Raw genomic sequence first — 26,356 nt, 5'->3', positions numbered from 1 at the left:
TGTGAAGCGGTCGGGATGAGGGTCAGCACCTCCAAATCCGAGTCCATGGTCCTCGGTCGGAAAAGGGTGGAATGCCCTCTCCGGATCGGGGATGAGATCCTGCCCCAAGTGGAGGAGTTCAAGTATCTTGGGGTCTTGTTCACGAGTGAGGGCAGGATGGAGCGCAAGATCGACAGGCGGATCGGTGCAGCGTCGGCAGTAATGCGGACTCTGTACCGGTCCGTCGTGGTGAAGAGAGAGATGAGCCAAAAGGCAAAGCTCTCGATTTACCGGTCGATCTACGCTCCTACCCTCACCTATGGTCACGAGCTATGGGTCGTGACCGAAAGAACGAGATCCAGGATACAAGCGGCTGAAATGAGTTTCCTCCGCAGGGTGTCCGGGCTCTCCCTTAGAGATAGGGTGAGAAGCTCGGTCATCCGGGAGAGACTCGGAGTAGAGCCGCTGCTCCTCTACGTTGAGAGGAGCCAGATGAGGTGGCTCGGGCATCTCATCAGGATGCCTCCTGGACGCCTCCCTGGGGAGGTGTTCCGGGCATGTCCCACCGGTAGGAGACCCCGGGGTTGACCCAGGACGCGCTGGAGAGACTACGTCTCTCGGCTGGCCTGGGAACGCCTTGGGATCCCCCGGGATGAGCTGGAGGAAGTGGCTGGGGAGAGGGAGGTCTGGGAGTCCCTCCTAAAGCTGCTGCCCCCGCGACCCGACCCCGGATAAGCGGAAGAAGATGAAGGTGAAGGTTTTAGCGAGGCAGTATCTGGACACTGCTGAAGAATTTGTTTGGCGCTCGCTCACGCCACGTCGCCGCTTCCAGTTGGCTGTAACATCATGATAGTCCGGTAGGGCGTGGTTGTCTGGACGGGGGGCGGGGCTTGCGTGTGCTTTTAGAAGCCGTCGGTGTGCGCTAACCTTTGCAGTAACCTTTGACCTTGTCAATCATCTGGCCGACGGGAAGGACTGATGAAGACGACATGATGGGCTGCGCCTTAGAGGAAAAGGGCCCGGTCTGATTTTGCTTCTCTGCAGACACAAAGACAATGCAAACAGGTGAGCACGACTCCATATCGGTTGGGGAGGTGTTGGAAATCTCACTCCGGCAGGCAGGTAGTCGTACTGTAGAAGCAGCGTAGCGATTGGGCAACCAGCCGTGGCACTAGCCAAGACGCAAAAAAACGTCTTTGCAGATTTGGGGCGAGAAACTATTGTCTACGATAAGTGTCGATGAACTTAAACAACTTTTGCAATGTGAAATGAAGCTCAAAATTCAAGCGCGTGCCTGTCTGCCTGCGGCTGTTTATCAGCGCAACGAACTAAATGGCACAGGCCAGAAAAGACTCACCCCAGCCCAGCAGACAGAACTTGAGGATGTATCGATGCACGTAGGTGTTGAACACTTTGACCAGCGCAATGTACATGTGCACCGACTCCAGGCCCATCCACGTGAAGGATGTCAGCAGGAAGTAGTGAAGCAGCGCCGCGGCCGCCAGGCACAGCGCCTCGCTCCGTTGCCACGACAGCCAGCCGTTGAGCAGGAAGCTCATGTTGAGGAGCAGTAGCGACGCGCTGAGATTCATCAGGATCTTGGACGGGTAATCTCGACGCAACTTCTTGCACAAGACGGGCGGGCACGCTCGAGTCCGGGACAATGCAACAGCCTCGAGTCAAACGTGGCACAGCGGCATTCGGCGGAAGACCAGCTCAGTGGCCTAGTAGTAGAGTGTCCGCCCTGAGACTGGAAGGTTGTGGGTTCAAACCCCGGCCGGGTCATAACAAAGACTATAAAAATGGAACCCATTGCCTCCCTGCTTGGCACTCAGCATTAAGGGTTGGAATTGGGGGGTTAAATCACCAAAAATGATTCCCGAGCGCGGCGCCGCTGCTGCTCACTGCTCCCCTCTCCCCCAGGGGATGGATCAAAATCACATGGGGATGGGTTAAATGCAGAGGACAGAGCCCTTTGAGACTGCTTGTGATTTAGGGCTATATAAACTTGACTTGACTTGATTGATTGATTGATTGATTGATTGATTGATTGATTGATTGATTGATTGATTGATTGATTGATTGATTGATTGAAGACCCGCCGAGTGCGAGTTTACGAGATTGCGCTTGCAAAGTCCCGGGAAGTCACGTCAGCCTTTCTGTTAGGGTTGAATAGATTAGGTTGATCATATTATGTTGGAATGTAATCAGTAATAATTAACCTAAGCTTGTCCTGTCTTAACAAAGTAGTAGAACAAAGTGCTAAGATCCTTTGCACTGATTGACCAACTGTAGAAGACGCAATAAAAGTTGTTCTGTCTACTCAACATCGTAAAACAACCCCTGCTATGATGTGATCAGAGGCCAGGGGTTTCACCCCCACCTTGGCCACCACACATGTAAATTGTCACCCCCACCTTGGCCACTCTCACCCCCACCCTTCTTCTCTCAATAAATACTGTCTTGCATGAATGCAACGGCAGACTTTGTTCGGACATTGCTGTATCTACAGTAACGAACAAATTCTCCACTTGCAAGTGTTCAAAGGGCATACTGTCTCCCGTGTGGTTCTTGCAAAATAAGTTAGAGTCGGAACATCTCTAACATTTTGGTGCCGTGACCCGGATCCAACATACCCACTGCTGATCGACGGAGGACGACGTGCTGCATTGTCGACAAGCCAGCGTCCATTAGGAGGACCTGGTAAAGAAAAGTCCTGGCAAGAAAATTCTTCGCTGGGCCAGCATCTTAGGTCTGCCTTCGTCGAACAACAGTGGATTGATGGGATCCGGCAGTGCAACGAACCAGGGCACAAGTAAGTTAAAGCCCTAAAAATTGTGTGATTGTGTTGTTGTGAAACGCGTAAAAAGTTAAAGGTGCACAAGATATACGGCTTTGGTTTGTCCGGGCTATGAGATACGGCTTTGGTTTGTCCGAGCTATGAGGTTTACGGTTTGGTTTGTCCGAGCTATGAGGTTTACGGTTTGGTTTGTCCAGGCTAAGAAACAGCTGGGGTTCTAGACCCAGTGGATGGAACGGGTTAAAAAAGACAGAGATTCTTTTTCTTAATTGGAGAAGGGCGTAGGTTCTTTTTTGTCCGTTTTTTTCCTAGCTGTTTGGAAGGGTTTTTGCACCCATCCGAAATAGGCCTAAAAGTTAAAAAGCGCTAAGTTGTGTGGTTGAGTGTGTGACTGGTAGGATAATTTGACTAAGAGGCAATTTTGTTGAAGGGTCAATTTAATCCTGCATTGAGGATCCTCAAAAAAAGAAAAACAAAAAATTGGAAAAAAAAAAGGAAAAATCTAAAAATACCAAGTTAAGATAGGAAATAAAAACGGTAAATCTCTAGCTCTTGAAGGTGATGAGGGAAAATTGCAATGTGCTAGAGTGTGGTTGAAAACTTCACAAGAGCTAAGAGAACAAATTCAAAAGACCAAAAATGGAAAGATAAAAAGTGATGAGGTCACAAGTGTTTGTCAGACCAGAACACAATAAGGCCCCAGTCATAAATGGTCTTTTGTCAGGAGGAATCCTTAGGAGGTGCTTGGATTCTCCTTGCAAGACTCCTGTTTTTCCAGTCCAAAAGGCCAATAAAATTGATTGGCGAATGATACAAGATTTACAGACAGGAGCACCTAATGTGCCTGACCCACTCACGCTTCTAAACACTTTTTAAGGCAGCAGCAATTGCGACACATGGGCCTTGCCATGTGTCGACAGGAGGGATGAGGTCAAATCACTACCTTTGGTTTAGATGCTTACTTAAAAAAAAAAAAATTGTAAAGCAACAGCCAACATGTCTGCGCCATCAAACAGAACCTACTTCATACAGAATGGCTGGTAGCTTTGTGATCAAAAAGGTTGTCCGATGCTGCCCGCCAACTGGACAAGAGTGTGTGCACCAGTGTGGGTGACAGACCACACCTAAAGGATACAACATCATCAGCTGACGACAGCACGCAACTCTTCTGCACGTCGACGCAGGGCTGTTGTGACCTTTGACTCTCATGATCCTGTCTGGGGATGGTTCTGGACTTGATGACGGCAACACGACGGTTCCAGCAAGGAAGCAGATCCACCATCGACAGCGTCCCCGCCCCCAATTCAAATAGAGGCAGAATAATCCTCTTCCCCCTTGGTGGCCAGGTAGTCTACCCTGGCCACTGAAGACTGAAGACGACAACCGCGCGGCAGACACTTCCAGGTTCTCCCCCGACGAAGCAGTGCTGCAGAGGGGGTGAGAATTGTGCTCACCCTCCAACAGTGGGCGTGCCAAGCCCCCGACGGCTGAACAATCACGAGCAGTTTTTGTCTTGACTGTTGTTATTGATAACATTATGGTCGCCTAAGGCAGAGGGACCGTGTGAGACTTTTCCTGCATTATAACATCTTGCCGCAGGTTTTTCACTCACACACTAAAATTGATCTACGTAGATTGCGATGATGCTGTTTAGCCGTACATGTCTTACAGAAACTTAATGATTTGGCCATCGAAAATGCTTCGCAAGTGATGGGTACAATGATATGCTGTTTCTGTGGGTTTTTTTTTTTTTAATTGTTTTTCTTGACAACATATGATAAACAGGAGGGATATGTTAGGGTTGAATAGATTAGGTTGATCATATTATGTTGGAATGTAATCAGTAATAATTAACCTAAGCTTGTCCTGTCTTAACAAAGTAGTAGAAAAAAGTGCTAAGATCCTTTGCACTGATTGACCAACTGTAGAAGACGCAATCAAAGTTGTTCTGTCTACTCAACATCGTAAAACAACCCCTGCTATGATGTGATCAGAGGCCAGCGGTTTCACCTCCACCTTGGCCACCACACATGTAAATTGTCACCCCCACCTTGGCCACTCTCACCCCCACCCTTCTTCTCTCAATAAATACTGTCTTGCATGAATGCAACGGCAGACTTTGTTCGGACATTGCTGTATCTACAGTAACGAACAAATTCTCCACTTGCAAGTGTTCAAAGGGCATACTGTCTCCCGTGTGGTTCTTGCAAAATAAGTTAGAGTCGGAACATCTCTAACACTTTCCCTCTAAAGTGCAGGCATCAGGTGCTTGTTTGAGATGCCTAACCTCCCGCCAACTCGCGATATTCGGCCCGAGACCCAATTTAGATGCACCACCATATGCCGAGCAGCGTTCGCGTCCGAAATAAGGGCAAGAAGCAGCAGCAGTAGTTTGAATGCGCGTGAATGCCGACTTTGTGTGCTACGGGCAGGCGGAGCTCGGCAACTCACTGGAAGGGGGCGTAGGTGAGCAGCGTGGCGGCCGAAAAGACGGCTGACACATCGCAGCCCATGAAGGTGATGAAGGTCAAGATGCGGTTGTTACGCCGGTCGATGTGCGGAGACACTCCGGAAATGTCCTAAGACAAACAAAAAAACACATCAGCGCAAACCACTTCAGGAGTGGATTTCCACTCAAACCAGACAACAGATGGCTGAGCCAGCTGTTATCGGAAGCGCAAAGTTTAGGAAAGGGGCTGTCAAAGACGGACAGACTATCTCGGAAGCGCTGAGCTGGGGAAATGGGCTCCGATTTTGAACATCACAATCGGGTTCCTTCACACGCTTGCCGTCACATCACACTTCCCAAAGAGGAGACGTTTGCCACGGCGGCCCTCAGACAAGCGCGGTACACCCACTTCGACTTCATTCGAACCGGGCAAAGCGTGAGCAGGGCGCAGAACTCACCATAAGGATGCCAAAGTGGGTCAGGTGGTCACACAGGCAAACGGTTTTGTTGACACCCGATTCTGCAGACACGCGGCAGCCGTCGCCATTCCAGCCTCCGGCGCCAGCTAGCAAAAGTACACCGTGATTGCACTTTCAGTTCGGCTCTCCACCCAGTTTTCCGCCTCCTCCTCATTACTGACCATTCATGCTGAAGTCCCAGAAAACGCAGACAGGGCTGAGGACAGTCTGGAAGGAGGAGAGGAGATGAGATGAACGCTCAGTCGGTCGGTCAGTCGCTCGTTCGGGGGAAAGAAGAGAAAGAGGGCTACTGACTTGAGGCGCCAGATGAGAGATGCGGATCTCCACGGGCTCCTTCAGCTTGCTGACGCTGCGGTTCACAATGCTGCTCGCCACCACGTAGCTGATCAGAGCGCGGCCATCCTGCTCCGGCTGAGACAAGACATGGTGGGCGTGACAATCAAGAGCTCCACAGTGCTCGCTTGCCTTTTGCGCCCATTCGTGAGGGTGGAAATGTGACCTGGAAGAGGCCGGTGGCGCCGAAGAACAGGAAGTTGATGCGAGTCGGCACCGAAGACTCCACCCCTGACAGCAGCAAGGCCGGGAGCGCCACTTGAGCCAAGGAGTCCATTTGCTTCGACTCAAAGTCAATCTGAAGGCGGCGGGGCCAAACACAAAGCCAGTCAGGCTGTCAATGCCGCCATAATGGTGTGTGTGTGTGTGTGGTGATGGTGTCTGGTGGGGGGGGGTCGCTCTCACCTGAGGGTCGGTGGAGTTTGCAGGGATGAAGGCGCTGAAAGACGTCCCGTTGAAGGCGGACGCGTTGAAAGTAGACACCCCCAAAACCAGGCGTCTAGAGCCGATGCTCACGCTGGAGCCTTTGAACTGCAACTTGTCCAATAGACGATCCACCGCCTTCAAGGCCCTAACAACGAGTCAGCGTCAACACGCCTGCTCGGCACCGTCGCAGGTCCACTCGGGTCCGCAGCATGGCCGAGTACAGCGGGGTTCCGAGGTACGAGGCGAATGTCGTCCAGAATACTGTGTGTCTGGACCCGGGCCAGCCTGCCGGGGTTGGGAGGTACCTGTCCGAGGCGGGTGCCAGTGCGCTGTGGGGGCTGTTCATCACATTGGAGATGATGGTGACTACGGTGGAGGCCAAGCTGGTGTTGATGTTGGCCACATCCACCAGCCTCTGCACTTTGCTCACCACTTTGGACACCTGCGCACACAAAGTCAGGCCCGGCCGGCCGGCGGCGGCGTGAAGGCGAGCTCACCTCTTCCCGGGACAGACGGTTGTCGGTGATGGCAGCGAGCTGCACGGCCACATCGGCCGCGTTGTCTGGAATCGAGACCAGGCCGTTGATTAGGAACGCCAATGGGGGTGGGGAAACGGGCGGTAGGGGGGGACTACCTGCCGAAACGCAGATGACGTCGATGTCTGTGCATTTGCTGAAGTCGGCGGGTGACCAGACAGACAAAAAGTTGTCAAACTCGATCAAGCTGAGGAGAGAAAGACAGACGGGCTAGCCAGAACCTCCACGCCACATCCTGCCTCGTCTTTCTACGGGCCGGCATGCAGACCAACCTGTCGTCGGGCAGACTTGCGTCCGAATAAAGTTGGCCGTGACATTGTGTTGGAAAGATGACATTGGGGCCATCATTTGTTTCTTGCTGGGCTTAAATTTGGATTGGCGCAGAGAGGTCAAAACAAATATTGTATGGAACTGACAGTAAACACTTGTTGCTTTTGAAGAGAGGCATGTGTCCTTTTTATGTCAGAGTGTTTTTTGGCTTTTGCTTGCCTGCCTGCCTGCTAGCCTGCCTGCATGCCCGCGTGCGTGCATTTGTTGTTACCAGCTGCGGGTGGCGCTCTGTTCCTTGTTGGGGAAGCAAGGCAAAAAGTGAGCTGCGCTGGGACGGCTCTCGGGCCACCGGTAGTGAAGCGCCTCGTCTTCGGGGCAGTTGTCTGGCAAGACGGTAAAAGGAACGACAGCAACGTTATGTTCCCGTCAGTCAGGACGATGGAAGGAACAAAACACCACCACCAAGAACAAAGAAGGAAAGAAGTCAAAGCCGTCAACGGCAGCGTGTTTAACGCTCTTACCCATGGGGCTGACAAGAACGGAGTGCACGTCAAGCTCCAGACCGGCGCCGATGCGAGGCTCGCCACCGGAGATTCTGTCCCGGACCTCCGCCGGAACACGGGAGAGGTCGTCGGCGATGTCGTGGTGGCGCAGCAGCGCGCGACACAGAAAGCTACGGGACAGCGCCCGCTCAATGTGAACGCCGCACAACAACGTCGTGACTCTTAACCTGACGGGAAAGGGCTTTGACCTGGAGTGACCTTCGGGCCGGACGCTGCGTGTGGGGAGATGAAAAGTCCGGGTTAGTGCGCCACACACACGCCATTGACATCTCGTCCTCCGCTAAGCTTCCACTACTCACCTGAGCGAGTCCAGTTGCGGAACGTTTCATTGAGCTGACGTGACAAAAAACACACGCTAGCGTTAGCCTACGTTCGCATCCACCTGACGTACGCATCGGCCCGCATCTAATATTAGCATTAACAGTAGTGGGCGCCCCACTCCAACAAAGCATCCCCTTAGCATTAGCCGGCATTAGCGTATGCCTAACATTAGCCTCCACCGCAGGTGGGTGGCTCAACGGCAACTTTACCCAAGAGGCCACAGCTTCCTCCACGTCTGCGCCAGTCAGCGTTGAGCTCCCATCGTGCACCGCCAAAGCCAGCCTGTAGAATGAGGCCTCTGCGCACACAAAAGACTTGGTTGGACTTGACTGACATTTCACAACTCCACCAAGATTGTTGGGTTATTGCAAAACAGCTGCTGCCAAGTTTGCTTTGGGCCACCGCATGTCACACCAGCATCATTCTACAGCAGCTACACAAGCAGTCGAGAAGGAGACAAGAAGGAGTGGTACGACGTCGACGGTAGCGAAAAGATTCAGCCCATTCTGTTCATTGACAGACAGTTGTCACACCACCCACAAAGCGCCAACTAAAAAGGCCAAATCAATTCACAGCTTGATTGGAAGGATTACAATGATAATGGGTCATGAGGACCTACTGTCCCTCGTCCAGTCACGGCCGTGGTTGCATGGAAACGCCCCCCACAGGCTCGCAGCCGTGTGGTTATGGGGACGCCGCGCGTGGATAGGGCTCGGCGGCGGGAGGGCGGACGAGACGGCGCTCGGAGGCGTGACCGATGCGAGGGTGGGAACGCTCGCCGAGGGCGGGCGTAGTGCGGGGGGCGGGATGATCGCAGGAGGATGGAGAGGTGGAGTTAAAGGTGGAAGAGGCGGTGCCAAAGACCCAGGAGTCAAGAGAGGGAGGGGAGAATTCCTGGCGGTAAGGGGTGTGGTTACGTGATAAAGAGGAGTCAAATAAGGAAGAGGAGGGCTTTGATGCCAAAGAGGAGGAAGTGGAGAAGGTTTGGGGAGGATGGCCAAACCACGCCGGTAGGAGGCGGAGTCAATGCGAAAGGCTGCCTCCTGCATCTCCGGAAGTGCCTTTGACAAATGGGAAAGTGACCGGCCAGCATCCGAGGAAGCGGTGGCTCACCGCGGCACAAGCGCAGCCTCCCTGCCAGTCGCGGGAAGAGGAAGCGAAGGCTCTCGGCCCGATGCTGCCGTCAGTCGATCGATTGGCGCTCTCATCGCTCTTTCCGATTCAATGGCCAGAGAAGTTCCAAAGCTCCCGCTCGGCGTAGCCGGGAAAGGACCGTGGATGCCGGCGTGTATTTGGCCGAGGCGGTCCGGACGACGGGAGGGCGGAGTTAAGATGTACGGAGCAGTCAAAGCAGCCAAGGAGCTTCTGGGCGGCCAGTCGTGGAGAAAAAAAGGCAGCGAATGCGGCAGGACAAAAGCGTCATTGGCGCTCGTGCGATCGGTCCTGCTTGAAAACCTCTGGACGGTTGAAGCTCCGTCCCACCGGCTGAGAGCTCCGCTTTCTGTTCCAGCGACGGAGTTAGCTCGGGACACGAGAGGCTTAGCGATGATGGCCGTGGCTTGCAGCTCAGGCTGGGCTCCCGTAGCGGCGGCAGGTGAGCGACCGCCGCCCGGACGCTTCCTGAGCGGCGTGGAGACCAATGCCAGGAAGGGCCGCCGCCGCCCACCCGACAATCGGCGTGGGAAGGCAGGCAGCCCAGGGGGGGCTGGTGTGGAGGAGGTTGTGGCTTCTTTGTTGGGGCGAGCAGACACGTGCCGTGAGTGGGGTGATTCCTGAGGGTACTTTGGGGAATCCAAAAACATCAGCGTGCCTCCTCCCTCGGCGTCCCGGACCACCGGAACTCGTCTTTGCGGCCGGTGTGGAGACAAAGCGGGGCCGGACGCTGCGCGTCCAGGGGCCAGGCGATATTGACGCAACCTCATGTTTTCCATACCTGTCCCGCTGCACGTACACTGGTCACAGGAGGAAGAAGTCAACAAAAGCCACCAAAAACAGACTATCATTTGGTCACCACAAAGACTCTGCTGCGTCAACATTGTGTCATTGAAGCCAAGTGGATGGAGGTCAGCAAGCAATTCCCACGATCGTTCTTTTGGAGCCCGCACGTAGGCGAGTGACTTGCCAATCTTACTCACATGAGCCCAGAATCAAAATTCCATTTACACTTGAGAAGAGAGAGAAAGGTCGTGAGGTAAGAGCAAAACAAAAAGATCCTCAACATCTGCTGAAAAAGTGGCGCTGGGCGCGTGCATGCGTTACCTACCGTGTTGCATTAGTAGCATGGGTGGTGTTAGTGGAGCCAGCGGGAGAAGAAGCGGCTGCGGGAATGTCGCAAGGGGAGAGACAAGACAAGTGGGATGACCAACGTGGGCTGTTATTCATCACGCAGACACCCTCGCACGCTCGCCCGGCATCCAGTGTACCGCAGGACAAGGGTGAAAGAGAGCGCCCTCCCCAGCGTGGCTGCGCGGCGCTCACACTGCTGGCGTCCGCTTCCTTTTTCTTACCTGGACATCCCGGGCGCGAGGAGTCGCATTTGCCGTGGACGGAGCCGTCGCTGGGCAGGGAGACGCCTAAGCGGGAAAAGAAGGACACGGTACTCGTCGTGTGCTCAAAGGGCATCCTCGCCGACGGAACGCGGCAGTCGGCAAGTTTACATAGGTACGCTCGCTGTTGTCAGCTTTGCCCTTTGCTTGCTTGAGCCGGCTCAACTTGTTGTGACTAAGGCATTGTCTTTTGATAAGTGAAAGGGGCCAAAGCAATTGAGATGTAATTGGAGTTTTTTTTTTTTTTTTTTTCATTTTTGATCATTTGACAAACGTGAAATAAACACCCCTTTTGGCATAAAATGACAAAGACATGATTTCTTTCTTCATCTTTTTAAGGCCACACGCGCACACACACACTCGTTACACACGCGTTACATGTTGGCGTGCGCGTCTGCACGTCCGCACACAAGCGGCACATCGTCTGGTGAGAATTGAAGGGAGCAGCTGGACTCCATTAGCTTAGCTGCCCAGCGGAATGTTCAAGTCATTTCCTCGCTGCTTCCATTTGGAGGCGGAAGCCGCCATGAGGAAACAAACAAAGCAACTCGTGAAAAAAACACTCAACCGGGGGGAAATAAACAAGCAAGCAAGCAGAGGAGCAAACAAACAGGCGCTCAAAGAAACAAACCAGAGGAAAGGGAGGAATTAGCAAGGAGGCGTTCCTGGAAAGCAACTGGCAAACAAATATACCGAGAAGACAATAACGAGAAAGCGCACACGGAAGCGAACAAAGAAGACGAGGAACCAAAGGACGGAACAAAGAAGCGAGCGGATCCGAGAGGAATGCGCTCCTGATTTTCCATGCTGCTTTTACTCGGACGGCAAAGTGACTTCATTGCTGCGCCGTGTCGCCAGAGCAGGACGGACAAGAGAGAAACTGTCGGGGAAAGACGCCAGAGACAATAGTGGGAAGCAAAAACAAAAAAAGAACGACAAGTGAGCGAGTCACCCACCGAATCGAAGAGAAACTCTGGCGAGAGTGAAACAAATGCAAGAATGGAGAGACACCAAAGAAAAATGAGGAAGTCAAACGAGAGAAACCACTGCGGGGACAAACGAGCGAGACAAAAGATAAATAGGACTCACTGCAGCTTAGGGTGCCGTCCGTCCGGGCCAGGCCAGGGGGCACGTCCCAGAAGCTGTTGTCCCAGTCGATGACGTTTCCGGCCGCGTGGCAAGCGAGCGCGTTGAGCTGCTGCACCGTCATGGCGTAGTCCCAAAGGCGAACGTTGTACACGCTGCCCCGAAAGCTGCTCGGCGCTGGGTCACACACACGACAGCTCACGTTAGTGCTCTTGTTGGGGGGGGGGGGGGTACACAGAACAGGGTCAAGCCTAGAATCCCAGATTGTAGAGTTGCTTAAAGGCCGGCCAGCTCCAGACTCGCCTCTGCCCTTTTGACCGATCTCCCCCTCCCGTACGGTTAGTCTCGTTTCGGCCTCTTTAACATTTGCGTAAAAGGGGTCAGATTCAGTGAACACCTGTGCGAGAGAAAACCGTCTCACCTCCCAGGCGAAAGGTGCCGCCGCCCGAAACGGAGCGCCCGGCGGAGTCGGAGCAGGTCTTGGCCCAGTGGTTGCCGTCAAAGTAGACGCCTACGCGACCGCTGGACGATGCCCACAGCACACACAAGCCTGCCATAGAGGAGGTCCAGTCGGCCGCCGTCGCAATGGAGTCCAGCGAGCACGTCACACCCTCCAGCACCATTTCCACGCGGCCTTGGTGCGCTCCCAGCGCCAGCGCCGTCTCGCCGTCGGCGTCGCTGTACATGAAGATCCACTCCACCTGCGCGTCACGCCGTCGGGACAGTCCGAGTGCTGCGTCTGCGCCTTTGTTGCCGATCCGTAAAGGTGGGATTCGCCGTGGTACGTACCTGCTGCGGAGGCCCACTTCGCTCCATTTCCAAGCACAGAGTTAGGTGACGCAGCGTCGGCACGGCAACGGAAGTTGACACTCGGGCCCCCGGCACGTTGCCGCCAGCGACACTGACCTTCTGATTTCTCAATGCCACGGCGACTACCCATGGGCAGAGAAAACAAGCAAGGATGCAAAAAGAGGCTGCTCCCGAGCTGCCGTGGCGACTTACCGTGTCTGAAGCTGATCCTGAAGCCTCTTTTCTGAATGCTGAAGTCAGAAGTGAAATCCAGGTCCATGATGCTCCCGCTGGAGTTGAGAACCAGGCCGGCAGCCGTTATACCGCAGATCTTAACCTTGCCGTTGCCAGCGGCGACAGTGAGCCGGTCGTAGATACATCCTGGCGCCTCCTTCAGCTCAAAGTCCTCGAATGAGATCTGCACGACAAAGCCTGGCGATGCTCGCAGGCTCCACCGGCAACTCTGGGAGTTGCCGTACTTGCTCGGGTAACACGGGGACGTCAGCCGGCCCTCGGACTCCGTCGACACAAATCCGCACTTGGACCACTCGCATCCGATAGCTGTATGGGGGGGGGGGGACAGGCATGACAAGTTGCATTCCAGAAACAACATACATGAAAAAGACCAGAAGTTAAAATGGACAGCACTATAAAACTAGACTAAGACTAAAATACACAAGAAAACTAGAACATCATAAGACCAGAGACAAGAAAACCATAAAGAGAGGACGATAAGTGGCGACAGAAGTAGAGTAGAAAACAAGCTGCAAGAAAACTGGAGTTGGGCCTCGCACACTTGCAGACGCTCCCATGCACTGTAAAAATAAAAAGAATGCTTCTTGCCGTGCACACATGCACAGACATGCAAGGAAGTGTGATTACATTCACAACGTGTGATTAGAAAACAAATCAGGGCTGTTTGTGGGCACAAGTGCGTGCCATTCGAGTACACGTGCTTTTGATGACAATGACGAACAATTAGCGACGCGCGCGTGCATGCATGCATGTGTGCGCGCGCCTCACGAGTGTCCTCGTCTAAATGCTAATGCGGTACAGGCTAAGCTCGCGCTCGCGCGCGTGCGTGTACGTTAAGACACCTTTTATAATTGATCCTGTTATGAAAGGCTTGTTTACAAAAACGATTGAATGACTTTGTTGCTAGCAACGCTCACTTCTGAACCGAAGCTCGGCAGGGCCGGTGGCACTTAGAAAATATTCGCCGAGTTGGCTGGGAGCTCCGGGCGGAGATCGACATTTTTCATCACCCGGGTTCGACCCGGGAACCGGCGTTGGGCGGACGCCATAGCCACGCAGAGCCAGTGGCACTTAGAAAATATTCGCCGAGTTGGCTGGGAGCTCCGGGCGGAGACCGACAGTTTTCGTCATCCGGGTTCGACCCGGGAACCGGCGTTGGGCGGACGCCATAGCCACGCAGAGCCGGTGGCACTTAGAAAATATTCGCCAAAAGTTTGTCATGACCTCCAGACGGAGACGGGCAGTTTTCGTCATTCAGGGCCGACAGGGAAACCAGCGCGGAGCGGACACATTTGCTCGGAAGAGCCGGTGGCACTTAGAAAATATTATGTGTCTCGTGAGCTCCAGGGGCAGACCGACGTGTTTTGTCATGCGTGGCCGACAGGGGAACCAGCGCGGAGCGGACTTTTGTTGCACTGGCATGGCTGTGAGTGGTCCGCCCCCATACTCGTACCGATTGTGTTTTGGAAAACAGGGGTAACGTTAATGAGTACACTAACTAGGGGGACCAACACATTGTACTCTGGCGCACCTAAAGACCAAAGTTGGTACTGAACCCCTGTGACTGGTGGCACTTAGAAAATATTCGCCGAGTTGGCGGGGACCTCCGGGCGGACACCGTTATTTTTCGTCATTCGAGGCCGGCTGCGAAACCGCCGCTGGGTGGACGCCAGAGCTTTGCAGGGCCGGTGGCACTTAGAAAATATTCGCCAAGTTGGCGTTGATCTCCAGGCGGACACCGTTATTTTTCGTCATTCGAGGGTGCCTGCAGAACCGGCGCTGGTCGGACGCCGAAGCTCGGCAGGGCCGGTGGTACTTGGAAAATATTCGCAGAGTTGGCTGGGAGCTCCGGGCGGAGACCGACATTTTTCGTCATCCGGGTTCGACCCGGGAACCGGCGTTGGGCTGATGCCTTAGCCAAGCAGAACCGGTGGCACTTAGAAAATATTCGCCGAGTTGGCTGGGAGCTCCGGGCGGAGACCGACAGTTTTCGTCATCCGGGTTCGACCCGGGAACCGGCGTTGGGCGAACGCCATAGCCACGCAGAGCCGGTGGCACTTAGAAAATATTCGCCGAGTTGGCGGGGACCTCCAGGCGGAGACCGTTAGTTTTCGTCATTCGAGGCCGGGTGCAGAACCGGCGCTGGTCGGACGCCGAAGCTCGGACGGGCCGGTGGCACTTAGAGAATATTAGCCGAGTTGGCTGGCAGCTCCGGGCGGAGACCGACAGTTTTCGTCATCCGGGTTCGACCCGGGAACCGGCGTTGGGCGGACGCCTTAGCCACGCAGAGCCGGTGGCACTTGGAAAATATTCGCCGAGTTGAATGAGAGCTCCGGGCGGAGACCGACAGTTTTCGTCATCCGGGTTCGACCCGGGAACCGGCGTTGGGCGGACGCCTTAGCCACGCAGAGCCGGTGGCACTTGGAAAATATTCGCCGAGTTGGATGAGAGCTCCGGGCGGAGACCGACAGTTTTCGTCATCCGGGTTCGACCCGGGAACCGGCGTTGGGCGGACGCCATAGCCACGCAGAGCCGGTGGCACTTCGAAAATATTCGCCGAGTTGGCTGGGATCTCCGGGCGGAGACCGACAGTTTTCGTCATCCGAGTTTGACCCGGGAACCGGCGTTGGGCGGATGCCATAGCCACGCAGAGCCGGTGGCACTTAGAAAATATTAGCCGAGTTGGCTGGCAGCTCCGGGCGGAGACCGACAGTTTTCGTCATCCGGGTTCGACCCGGGAACCGGCGTTGGGCGGACGCCTTAGCCACGCAGAGCCGGTGGCACTTGGAAAATATTCGCCGAGTTGGATGAGAGCTCCGGGCGGAGACCGACAGTTTTCGTCATCCGGGTTCGACCCGGGAACCGGCGTTGGGCGGATGCCATAGCCACGCAGAGCCGGTGGCACTTAGAAAATATTAGCCGAGTTGGCTGGCAGCTCCGGGCGGAGACCGACAGTTTTCGTCATCCGGGTTCGACCCGGGAACCGGCGTTGGGCGGACGCCTTAGCCACGCAGAGCCGGTGGCACTTGGAAAATATTCGCCGAGTTGGATGAGAGCTCCGGGCGGAGACCGACAGTTTTCGTCATCCGGGTTCGACCCGGGAACCGGCGTTGGGCGGACGCCATAGCCACGCAGAGCCGGTGGCACTTCGAAAATATTCGCCGAGTTGGCTGGGAGCTCCGGGCGGAGACCGACAGTTTTCGTCATCCGAGTTTGACCCGGGAACCGGCGTTGGGCGGATGCCATAGCCACGCAGAGCCGGTGGCACTTAGAAAATATTAGCCGAGTTGGCTGGCAGCTCCGGGCGGAGACCGACAGTTTTCGTCATCCGGGTTCGACCCGGGAACCGGCGTTGGGCAGACGCCTTAGCCACGCAGAGCCGGTGGCACTTGGAAAATATTCGCCGAGTTGGATGAGAGCTCCGGGCGGAGACCGACAGTTTTCGTCATCCGGGTTCGACCCGGGAACCGGCGTTGGGCGGACGCCATAGCCACGCAGAGCCGGTGGCACTTCGAAAATATTCGCCGAGTTGGCTGGGAGCTCCGGGCGGAGACCGACAGTTTTCGTCATCCGAGTTTGACCCGGGAACCGGCGTTGGGCGGATGCCATAGCCACGCAGAGCCGGTGGCACTTAGAAAATATTAGCCGAGTTGGCTGGCAGCTCCGGGCGGAGACCGACAGTTTTCGTCATCCGGGTTCGACCCGGGAACCGGCGTTGGGCGGACGCCTTAGCCACGCAGAGCCGGTGGCACTTGGAAAATATTCGCCGAGTTGGATGAGAGCTCCGGGCGGAGACCGACAGTTTTCGTCATCCGGGTTCGACCCGGGAACCGGCGTTGGGCGGACGCCATAGCCACGCAGAGCCGGTGGCACTTCGAAAATATTCGCCGAGTTGGCTGGGAGCTCCGGGCGGAGACCGACAGTTTTTGTCATCCGGGTTCGACCCAGGAACCGGCGTTGGGCGGACGCCTTAGCCACGCAGAGCCGGTGGCACTTGGAAAATATTCGCCGAGTTGGCTGGGAGCTCCGGACGGAGACCGACAGTTTTCGTCATCCGGGTTCGACCCGGGAACCGGCGTTGGGCGGACGCCATAGCCACGCAGAGCCGGTGGCACTTAGAAAATATTCGCCGAGTTGGCGGGGACCTCCAGACTGAGACCGTTATTTTTTTCGTCATTCGAGGCCGGCTGCAGAACCGGCGCTGGGCGGACGCCAGAGCTTTGCAGTGCCGGTGGCACTTAGAAAATATTCGCCAAATTGGCCTTAATCTCCAGGCGGAGACCGTTATTTTTCGTCATTCAAGGCCGGCTGCAGAACCGGCGCTGGTCGGACGCCGAAGCTCGGCAGGGCCGGTGGTACTTAGAAAATATTCGCCGAGTTGGCTGGGAGCTCCGGGCGGACACCGACAGTTTTCGTCATCCGGGTTCGACACGGGAACCGGCGTTGGGCGGATGCCATAGCCACGCAGAGCCGGTGGCACTTACAAAATATTCGCCGAGTTGGCTGGGAGCTCCGGGCGGAGACCGACATTTTTCGTCATCCGGGTTCGACCCGGGAACCGGCGTTGGGCGGACGCCCTAGCCACGCAGAGCCGGTGGCACTTAGAAAATATTCGCCGAGTGTGTTGGGAGCTCCGGGCGGAGAGCGACATTTTTCGTCATCCGGGTTCGACCCGGGAACCGGCGTTGGGCGGACGCCATAGCCACGCAGAGCCGGTGGCACTTACAAAATATTCGCCGAGTTGGCTGGGAGCTCCGGGCGGAAACCGACAGTTTTCGTCATCCGGGTTCGACCCGGGAACCGGCGTTGGGCGAACGCCATAGCCACCCAGAGCCGGTGGCACTTAGAAAATATTCGCCGAGTTGGCGGGGACCTCCAGGCGGAGACCGTTAATTTTCGTCATTCGAGGCCGGCTGCGGAATCGGCGCTGGTCGGACGCCGAAGCTCGGACGGGCCGGTGGCACTTAGAAAATATTAGCCGAGTTGGCTGGCAGCTCCGGGCGGAGACCGACAGTTTTCGTCATCCGGGTTCGACCCAGGAACCGGCGTTGGGCGGACGCCTTAGCCACGCAGAGCCGGTGGCACTTGGAAAATATTCGCCGAGTTGGCTGGGAGCTCCGGACGGAGACCGACAGTTTTCGTCATCCGGGTTCGACCCGGGAACCGGCGTTGGGCGGACGCCATAGCCACGCAGAGCCGGTGGCACTTAGAAAATATTCGCCGAGTTGGCGGGGACCTCCAGACTGAGACCGTTATTTTTTTCGTCATTCGAGGCCGGCTGCAGAACCGGCGCTGGGCGGACGCCAGAGCTTTGCAGTGCCGGTGGCACTTAGAAAATATTCGCCAAATTGGCCTTAATCTCCAGGCGGAGACCGTTATTTTTCGTCATTCAAGGCCGGCTGCAGAACCGGCGCTGGTCGGACGCCGAAGCTCGGCAGGGCCGGTGGTACTTAGAAAATATTCGCCGAGTTGGCTGGGAGCTCCGGGCGGACACCGACAGTTTTCGTCATCCGGGTTCGACACGGGAACCGGCGTTGGGCGGACGCCATAACCACGCAGAGCCGGTGGCACTTAGAAAATATTTGCCAAGTTGGCGGGGACCTTCAGGCGGAGACCGTTATTTTTTGTCATTCGAGGCCGGCTGCAGAACCGGCGCTGGGCGGACGCCAGAGCTTTGCAGGGCCGGTGGAACTTAGAAAATATTCGCCGAGTTGGCTGGGAGCTTCGGGCGGAGACCGACAGTTTTCGTCATCCGGGTTCGACCCGGGCACCGGCGTTGGGCGGACGCCAAAATTCGGCAGGGCCGGTGGCACTTAGAAAATATTTGCCGAGTTGGCTGGGAGCTCCGGGCGGAGACCGACAGTTTTTGTCATCCGGGTTTGACCCGGGAACCGGCGTTGGGCTAACGCCATAGCCACGCAGAGCCGGTGGCACTTAGAAAATATTCGCCGAGTTGGCGGGGACCTCCAGGCGGAGACAGTTAGTTTTCGTCATTCGAGGCCGGCTGCGGAACCGGCGCTGGGCGGACGCCGAAGCTCGGACGGGCCGGTGGTACTTAGAAAATATTAGCCAAGTTGGCTGGCAGCTCCGGGCGGACACCGACAGTTTTCGTCATCCGAGTTCGACCCGGGAACCGGCGTTGGGCGGATGCCATAGCCACGCAGAGCCGGTGGCACTTACAAAATATTCGCCGAGTTGGCTGGGAGCTCCGGGCGGAGACCGACATTTTTCGTCATCCGGGTTCGACCCGGGAACCGGCGTTGGAAGGACACCATAGCCACGCAGAGCCGGTGGCACTTAGAAAATATTCGCCGAGTGTGTTGGGAGCTCCGGGCGGAGACCGACATTTTTCGTCATCCGGGTTCGACCCGGGAACCGGCGTTGGGCGGACGCCATAGCCACGCAGAGCCGGTGGCACTTCGAAAATATTCGCCGAGTTAGCTGGGAGCTCCGGGCGGAGACCGACAGTTTTCGTCATCCGAGTTTGACCCGGGAACCGGCGTTGGGCGGATGCCATAGCCACGCAGAGCCGGTGGCACTTAGAAAATATTAGCCGAGTTGGCTGGCAGCTCCGGGCGGAGACCGACAGTTTTCGTCATCCGGGTTCGACCCGGGAACCGGCGTTGGGCGGACGCCTTAGCCACGCAGAGCCGGTGGCACTTGGAAAATATTCACCGAGTTGGATGAGAGCTCCGGGCGGAGACCGACAGTTTTCGTCATCCGGGTTCGACCCGGGAACCGGCGTTGGGCGGACGCCATAGCCACGCAGAGCCGGTGGCACTTCGAAAATATTCGCCGAGTTGGCTGGGAGCTCCGGGCGGAGACCGACAGTTTTCGTCATCCGAGTTTGACCCGGGAACCGGCGTTGGGCGGATGCCATAGCCACGCAGAGCCGGTGGCACTTACAAAATATTCGCCGAGTTGGCTGGGAGCTCCGGGCGGAGACCGACATTTTTCGTCATCCGGGTTCGACCCGGGAACCGGCGTTGGGCGGACGCCCTAGCCACGCAGAGCCGGTGGCACTTAGAAAATATTCGCCGAGTGTGTTGGGAGCTCCGGGCGGAGAGCGACATTTTTCGTCATCCGGGTTCGACCCGGGAACCGGCGTTGGGCGGACGCCATAGCCACGCAGAGCCGGTGGCACTTACAAAATATTCGCCGAGTTGGCTGGGAGCTCCGGGCGGAGACCGACATTTTTCGTCATCCGGTTTCGACCCGGGAACCGGTGTTGGGCGGACGCCATATTCACGCAGAGACGGTGGCACTTAGAAAATATTCGCCGAGTTGGCTGGGAGCTCACGGCGGAGACCGACAGTTTTCGTCATCCGGGTTCGACCTGGGAACCGGTGCTGGGCGGACGCCTTAGCCACGCAGAGCTGGTGGCACTTATAAAATATTCGCCGAGTTGGCTGGGAGCTCTGGGTGGAGACCGACATTTTTCGTCATCCGGGTTCGACCCGGGAACCGGCGTTGGGCGAAGGCCATAGCCACGCAGAGCCGGTGGAACTTAGAAAATATTTGCCGAGTTGGCTGGGAGCTCCGGGCGGAGACCGACAGTTTTTGTCATCCGGGTTCGACCCGGGAACCGGCGTTGGGCTAACGCCATAGCCACGCAGAGCCGGTGGCACTTAGAAAATATTCGCAGAGTTGGCGGGGACCTCTAGGCGGAGACAGTTAGTTTTCGTCATTCGAGGCCGGCTGCGGAACCGGCGCTGGTCGGACGCCGAAGCTCGGACGGGCCGGTGGCACTTAGAAAATATTAGCCGAGTTGGCTGGCAGCTCCGGGCGGAGACCGACAGTTTTCGTCATCCGGGTTCGACCTGGGAACCGGCGCTGGGCGGACGCCTTAGCCACGCAGAGCCGGTGGCACTTATAAAATATTTGCCGAGTTGGCTGGGAGCTCCGGGTGGAGACCGACATTTTTCGTCATCCGGGTTCGACCCGGGAACCGGCGTTGGGCGGACGCCATAGCCACGCAGAGCCGGTGGCACTTAGAAAATATTTGCCGAGTTGGCTGGGAGCTCCGGGCGGAGACCGACAGTTTTCGTCATCCGGGTTCGACCCGGGAACCGGCGTTGTGCGAACGCCATAGCCACCCAGAGCCGGTGGCACTTAGAAAATTTTCGCCGAGTTGGCGGGGACCTCCAGGCGGAGACCGTTAATTTTCGTCATTCGAGGCCGGCTGCGGAATCGGCGCTGGTCGGACGCCGAAGCTCGGACGGGCCGGTGGCACTTAGAAAATATTAGCAGAGTTGGCTGGCAGCTCCGGGCGGAGACCGACAGTTTTCGTCATCCGGGTTCGACCCAGGAACCGGCGTTGGGCGGACGCCTTAGCCACGCAGAGCCGGTGGCACTTGGAAAATATTCGCCGAGTTGGCTGGGAGCTCCGGACGGAGACCGACAGCTTTTGTCATCCGGGTTCGACCCGGGAACCGGCGTTGGGCGGACGCCTTAGCCACGCAGAGCCGGTGGCAATTGGAAAATATTCGCTGAGTTGGCTGGGAGCTCCGGACGGAGACCGACAGTTTTCGTCATCCGGGTTCGACCCGGGAACCGGCGTTGGGCGGACGCCATAGCCACGCAGAGCCGGTGGCACTTAGAAAATATTCGCCGAGTTGGCGGGGACTTCCAGACTGAGACCGTTATTTTTTTCGTCATTCGAGGCCGGCTGCAGAACCGGCGCTGGGCGGACGCCAGAGCTTTGCAGTGCCGGTGGCACTTAGAAAATATTCGCCAAATTGGCCTTAATCTCCAGGCGGAGACCGTTATTTTTCGTCATTCAAGGCCGGCTGCAGAACCGGCGCTGGTCGGACGCCGAAGCTCGGCAGGGCCGGTGGTACTTAGAAAATATTCGCCGAGTTGGCTGGGAGCTCCGGGCGGACACCGACAGTTTTCGTCATCCGGGTTCGACACGGGAACCGGCGTTGGGCGGACGCCATAACCACGCAGAGCCGGTGGCACTTAGAAAATATTTGCCAAGTTGGCGGGGACCTTCAGGCGGAGACCGTTATTTTTTGTCATTCGAGGCCGGCTGCAGAACCGGCGCTGGGCGGACGCCAGAGCTTTGCAGGGCCGGTGGCACTTAGAAAATATTCGCCGAGTTGGCTGGTAGCTTCGGGCGGAGACCGACAGTTTTCGTCATCCGGGTTCGACCCGGGCACCGGCGTTGGGCGGACGCCGAAATTCGGCAGGGCCGGTGGCACTTAGAAAATATTTGCCGAGTTGGCTGGGAGCTCCGGGCGGAGACCGACAGTTTTTGTCATCCGGGTTTGACCCGGGAACCGGCGTTGGGCTAACGCCATAGCCACGCAGAGCCGGTGGCACTTAGAAAATATTCGCCGAGTTGGCGGGGACCTCCAGGCGATGCACAGTTAGTTTTCGTCATTCGAGGCCGGCTGCGGAACCGGCGCTGGGCGGACGCCGAAGCTCGGACGGGCCGGTGGCACTTAGAAAATATTAGCCAAGTTGGCTGGCAGCTCCGGGCGGACACCGACAGTTTTCGTCATCCGAGTTCGACCCGGGAACCGGCGTTGGGCGGATGCCATAGCCACGCAGAGCCGGTGGCACTTACAAAATATTCGCCGAGTTGGCTGGGAGCTCCGGGCGGAGACCGACATTTTTCGTCATCCGGGTTCGACCCGGGAACCAGCGTTGGGCGGACACCATAGCCACGCAGAGCCGGTGGCACTTAGAAAATATTCGCCGAGTGTGTTGGGAGCTCCGGGCGGAGACCGACATTTTTCGTCATCCGGGTTCGACCCGGGAACCGGCGTTGGGCGGACGCCATAGCCACGCAGAGCCGGTGGCACTTAGAAATTATTCGTCGAGTTGGCTGGGAGCTCCGGGCGGAGACCGACAGTTTTCGTCATCCGGGTTCGACCCGGGAACCGTCGTTGGGCGGACGCCTTAGCCACGCAGAGCCGGTGGCACTTAGAAAATATTTGCCGAGTTGGCTGGGAGCCCCGGGCGGAGACCGACAGTTTTCATCATCCGGGTTCGACTTGGGAACCGGCGTTGGGCGGACACTATAGCCACGCAGAGCCAATGGAACTTAGAAAATATTTGCCGAGTTGGCTGGGAGCTCCGGGCGGAGACCGACATTTTTCGTCATCCGGGTTTGACCCGGGATTCGGCGTTGGGCGGACGCCATATTCACGCAGAGCCGGTGGCACTTAGAAAATACTCGCCGAGTTGGCTGGGAGCTCCGGGCGGAGACCGACAGTTTTCGTCATCCGGGTTCGACCCGGGAACCGGCGTTGGGCGAACGCCATAGCCACGCAGAGCCGGTGGCACTTAGAAAATATTCGCAGAGTTGGCGGGGACCTCCAGGCAGAGACTGTTATTTTTCGTCATTCGAGGTCGGCTGCAGAACCGGTGCTGGGCGGACGCCAGAGCTTTGCAGAGCCGGTGGCACTTAGAAAATATTCGCCAATTTGGCGTTGATCTCCAGGCGGAGACCGTTATTTTTCGTCATTTGAGGCCGGCTGCGGAACTGGTGCTGGTCGGACGCCGAAGCTCGGCAGGGCCGGTGGCACTTAGAAAATATTCGCCAAGTTGGCGTTGACCTCCAGGCGGAGACTGTTATTTTTCGTCATTCGAGGCCGGCTGCAGAACCGGCGCTGGTCTGACCCCAAAGCTTGGCAGGGCCGGTGGCACTTAGAGACCTATTCTATATAAATGAATGAAGTCGTTTAAATAATGATTTTGGTTAAATACTAGGTATATACAGAAATCCTACATTACAAAATGGGCAGAGTTTACTTATTTGAAAAGGAGTGGGATTTATTGAATTTATTTAATCTAATTTAATTCCCAGGGAAATTTGGATTTGTTCTAAATCCTGATTTAACCAAAGGATGGTGCCAAATTTTCACATACGTCTTAATAGAAAGTATTAAACACTTAGTTAAATTGATAGAAGTTGTTAATAAGAGCGTGGTGAGTAACATGAGACCTTGTTTGAAAAGGAGTGGGAAGAAGACCTATTTAATTTATTTAATGGGAAAAAGTAAGACTTATTTAGCCTATTTAATCTATTTTTATTCCCAGGCAAAATTGGATGTGCTGCAATTCAATATTTCACCACATGATGGTGCCAAATCTTGACTATAGATCTGACAGGACGTACTAAACGCTTATTTAAATTGATAGAAGTTGGTCATATGAGCGAGTGGAGTAACGAGATCTATTCTGAATTACACATAGCGCACACAACTTTGGATCTTTTGAATGAGACCTGAGGACGTATTAAACGCTTAGTTAAATTGATAGAAGTTGATAAGAGCGAGTAGAGTAACATGAGATATGTTCTGAATTACACGTAGGTACACAAAACTTTGGATCTTTTGAATGGATGAATATTTGATAATGATAATTTCAATTATGATGTATAAATACTAGGTATAAACAGAAAATCTACTACACAAAATAGGCAGAGTTTACTTGTTTGAAAAGGAGTTGGAAAAAGACTTATTTAATTTATTTTGACATGAGACTTGTTGTGAATTACACAGTACACAACTTTGGATCTTTTGAATAAATAAATGAATGAGTTAAGTCATTTAAATTTTGATTTTGTATAAATACTAGGTATAGACGCAAAAACTACTACACAAAATGGGCAGGCTTTACTTGTTTGAAAAGGAATGGGAAGACGACCTACTTAATTTATTTAATGGGAACAAGTAACACTTATTTAATTTATTTAATCTATTTTTGTTCTCAGGCAAATTTGGATTTGCTACCATTCCATATTAATGAGAAGGACACTAGGAGTTAATTGCAAGTTGCAATACTGTTGGTGGATCAAACACGGCTGTCTGCAGCCAGTGGAAGTTTTAATAGCAGGTGTTTAACATAGAGGAAGAGAGGGGTACTCACTTGAGAAGTCTTCGCCAACGTCCAACCATTGTGGCTCCTGGTGAATGATACGAGCCTCCAACTGATTTGTATTTTTATTCTTCTTACAGTGGAAAACACAGCCAACAATCACTGTGGAATGTAAAGGAATAAAATAGAAAATTAGCATTTAGCCTCAACCAACATTCACAGATACAACTACGTTTCAGCTAGGGTTAGCTACACAGCTACCTATTGCTATTGCTATGTGAACGCTAGCTACATCGACAACTTTAGTCAAACTACACAAAAGTAAATCTCTTTAAACACAATGAGTCGTATTTACCGTGTACGCTCTAGACGTTCCAGTTGATTTGAATCTTGGCTGGAGTTCCGACTCATGACGTCACATCCGCGGCACATGACTGCGACGTAATATTATCTAAAAGGGTAAATTAGAGTTAAATAAAGTTTTTTTTTTAATCAACGCAATCATTTACAGGCGTTGTCCAGGAAAAATCGTCGAAATTCGGGCATTACTGGCTGGCAGCAGACGCCGAATTCGACGTCACCCCCACCCACCCACACCCACACACACTGGCGCACTCACTCGATCGCTTTTAAGGGCTACAAAAGTACTTCTTTTTAAAACAATGAGTTGTATTTACCGTGTATGCTCTAGACGGTCCAGTTGCAAGCAGAAAATAAAAACATTTCTCTCATTAATCGTCGTGTTAATAACCGCTTTGTGTCGCTTGCCCATTGCAGTCTCGCTCTTTCCTACTCCCTGTTGAAAGCCACGCCCACCGATTTGAATCTTGGCTGGAGTTCCGCCTCATGACGTCACATCCGCGGCACATGACTGCGACGTAATATTATCTAAAAGGGTAGATTAGAGTTAAATAAAGTTCTTTTTTAATCAACGCAATCATTTACAGGCGTTGTCCAGGAAAAATTGTCGAAATTCGGGCATTAGTGGCTGGCAGCAGACGCCGAATTCGACGTCACCCACACCCACCCACACCCACACACACTGGCGCACTCACTCGCTCGCTTTTCAGGGCTACAAAAGTACTTCTTTTTAAAACAATGAGTTGTATTTACCGTGTATGCTCTAGACGGTCCAGTTGCAAGCAGAAAATAAAAACATTTCTCTCATTAATCGTCGTGTTAATAACCGCTCTGTGTCGGTTGCCCGTTGCAGTCTCGCTCTTTTTCCTACTCCCTGTTGAAAGCCACGCCCACGGATTTGAATCTTGGGGGAGTTCCGCCTACTGACGTCACATCCGCGGCACGTGACTGCGACGTAATATCTAAAAGGGTAAATTAGAGTTAAATAAAGTTCTTTTTTAATCAACGCAATCATTTACAGCCGTTGACCAGGAAAAACTGTTAAAATTCGGGCATTTGTGGCTGGCAGCAGACGCCAAATTCGACGTCCGGTTTCGTAGATATTAGACATTTATTTTATAGCGATGACGTCACCCAGCCCCCCCCCCCCCCTTTTCCTCCAAATGGACCCAAAATGGTACCGTTCATTTGTGCTTCGTTTGTGCTGGTTTGTGCAGCAAAAATTTTCGTTTGTGCTGTTCCGGTTTCGTAGATATTAGACATTTATTTCTATCGCGATGACGTCACCCAGCCCCCCCCCCCCTTTTCCTCCAAATGGACCCAAAATGGTACCGT

The 26,356-nt window shown here is 54.6% G+C and overlaps 1 protein-coding gene and 1 long non-coding RNA gene across 2 annotated transcripts; both read right to left on the bottom strand.

The window, feature by feature from the left end:
- Positions 1-600: 600 nt before the first annotated feature.
- LOC147056294 (adhesion G protein-coupled receptor G6-like) lies at positions 601-12,983 on the bottom strand. The gene is made up of 21 exons (XM_085911135.1): positions 12,791-12,983; positions 12,578-12,720; positions 12,210-12,489; positions 11,792-11,965; positions 10,664-10,729; positions 8,366-8,454; positions 8,135-8,168; positions 8,024-8,047; positions 7,794-7,945; positions 7,544-7,655; positions 7,275-7,365; positions 7,101-7,189; positions 6,964-7,028; positions 6,772-6,908; positions 6,446-6,611; positions 6,207-6,338; positions 6,002-6,118; positions 5,869-5,914; positions 5,687-5,793; positions 5,231-5,358; positions 601-1,017 (listed from the first exon to the last, which is right to left on the bottom strand). Exons 1-21 carry the CDS (start codon positions 12,855-12,857, stop codon positions 984-986), a joined length of 2,253 nt encoding a protein of 750 aa, XP_085767261.1. The 5' UTR covers positions 12,858-12,983; the 3' UTR covers positions 601-983.
- Positions 12,984-13,103: 120 nt separating this feature from the next.
- LOC147056293 (uncharacterized) lies at positions 13,104-25,935 on the bottom strand. Its single transcript, XR_015065979.1, has 5 exons — positions 25,775-25,935; positions 25,339-25,549; positions 25,017-25,112; positions 24,713-24,823; positions 13,104-13,138 (listed from the first exon to the last, which is right to left on the bottom strand). It is a non-coding gene; the product is annotated as an uncharacterized LOC147056293 (long non-coding RNA).
- Between the last annotated feature and the right edge of the window lie 421 nt (positions 25,936-26,356).

Source organism: Syngnathus leptorhynchus, chromosome 5 (genome assembly GCF_054491065.1).
Source record: "Syngnathus leptorhynchus isolate UIUO chromosome 5, UIUO_Slep, whole genome shotgun sequence".
Lineage (NCBI taxonomy): Eukaryota > Metazoa > Chordata > Actinopteri > Syngnathiformes > Syngnathidae > Syngnathus > Syngnathus leptorhynchus.
This window is presented reverse-complemented; position numbering and strand designations above follow the sequence as displayed.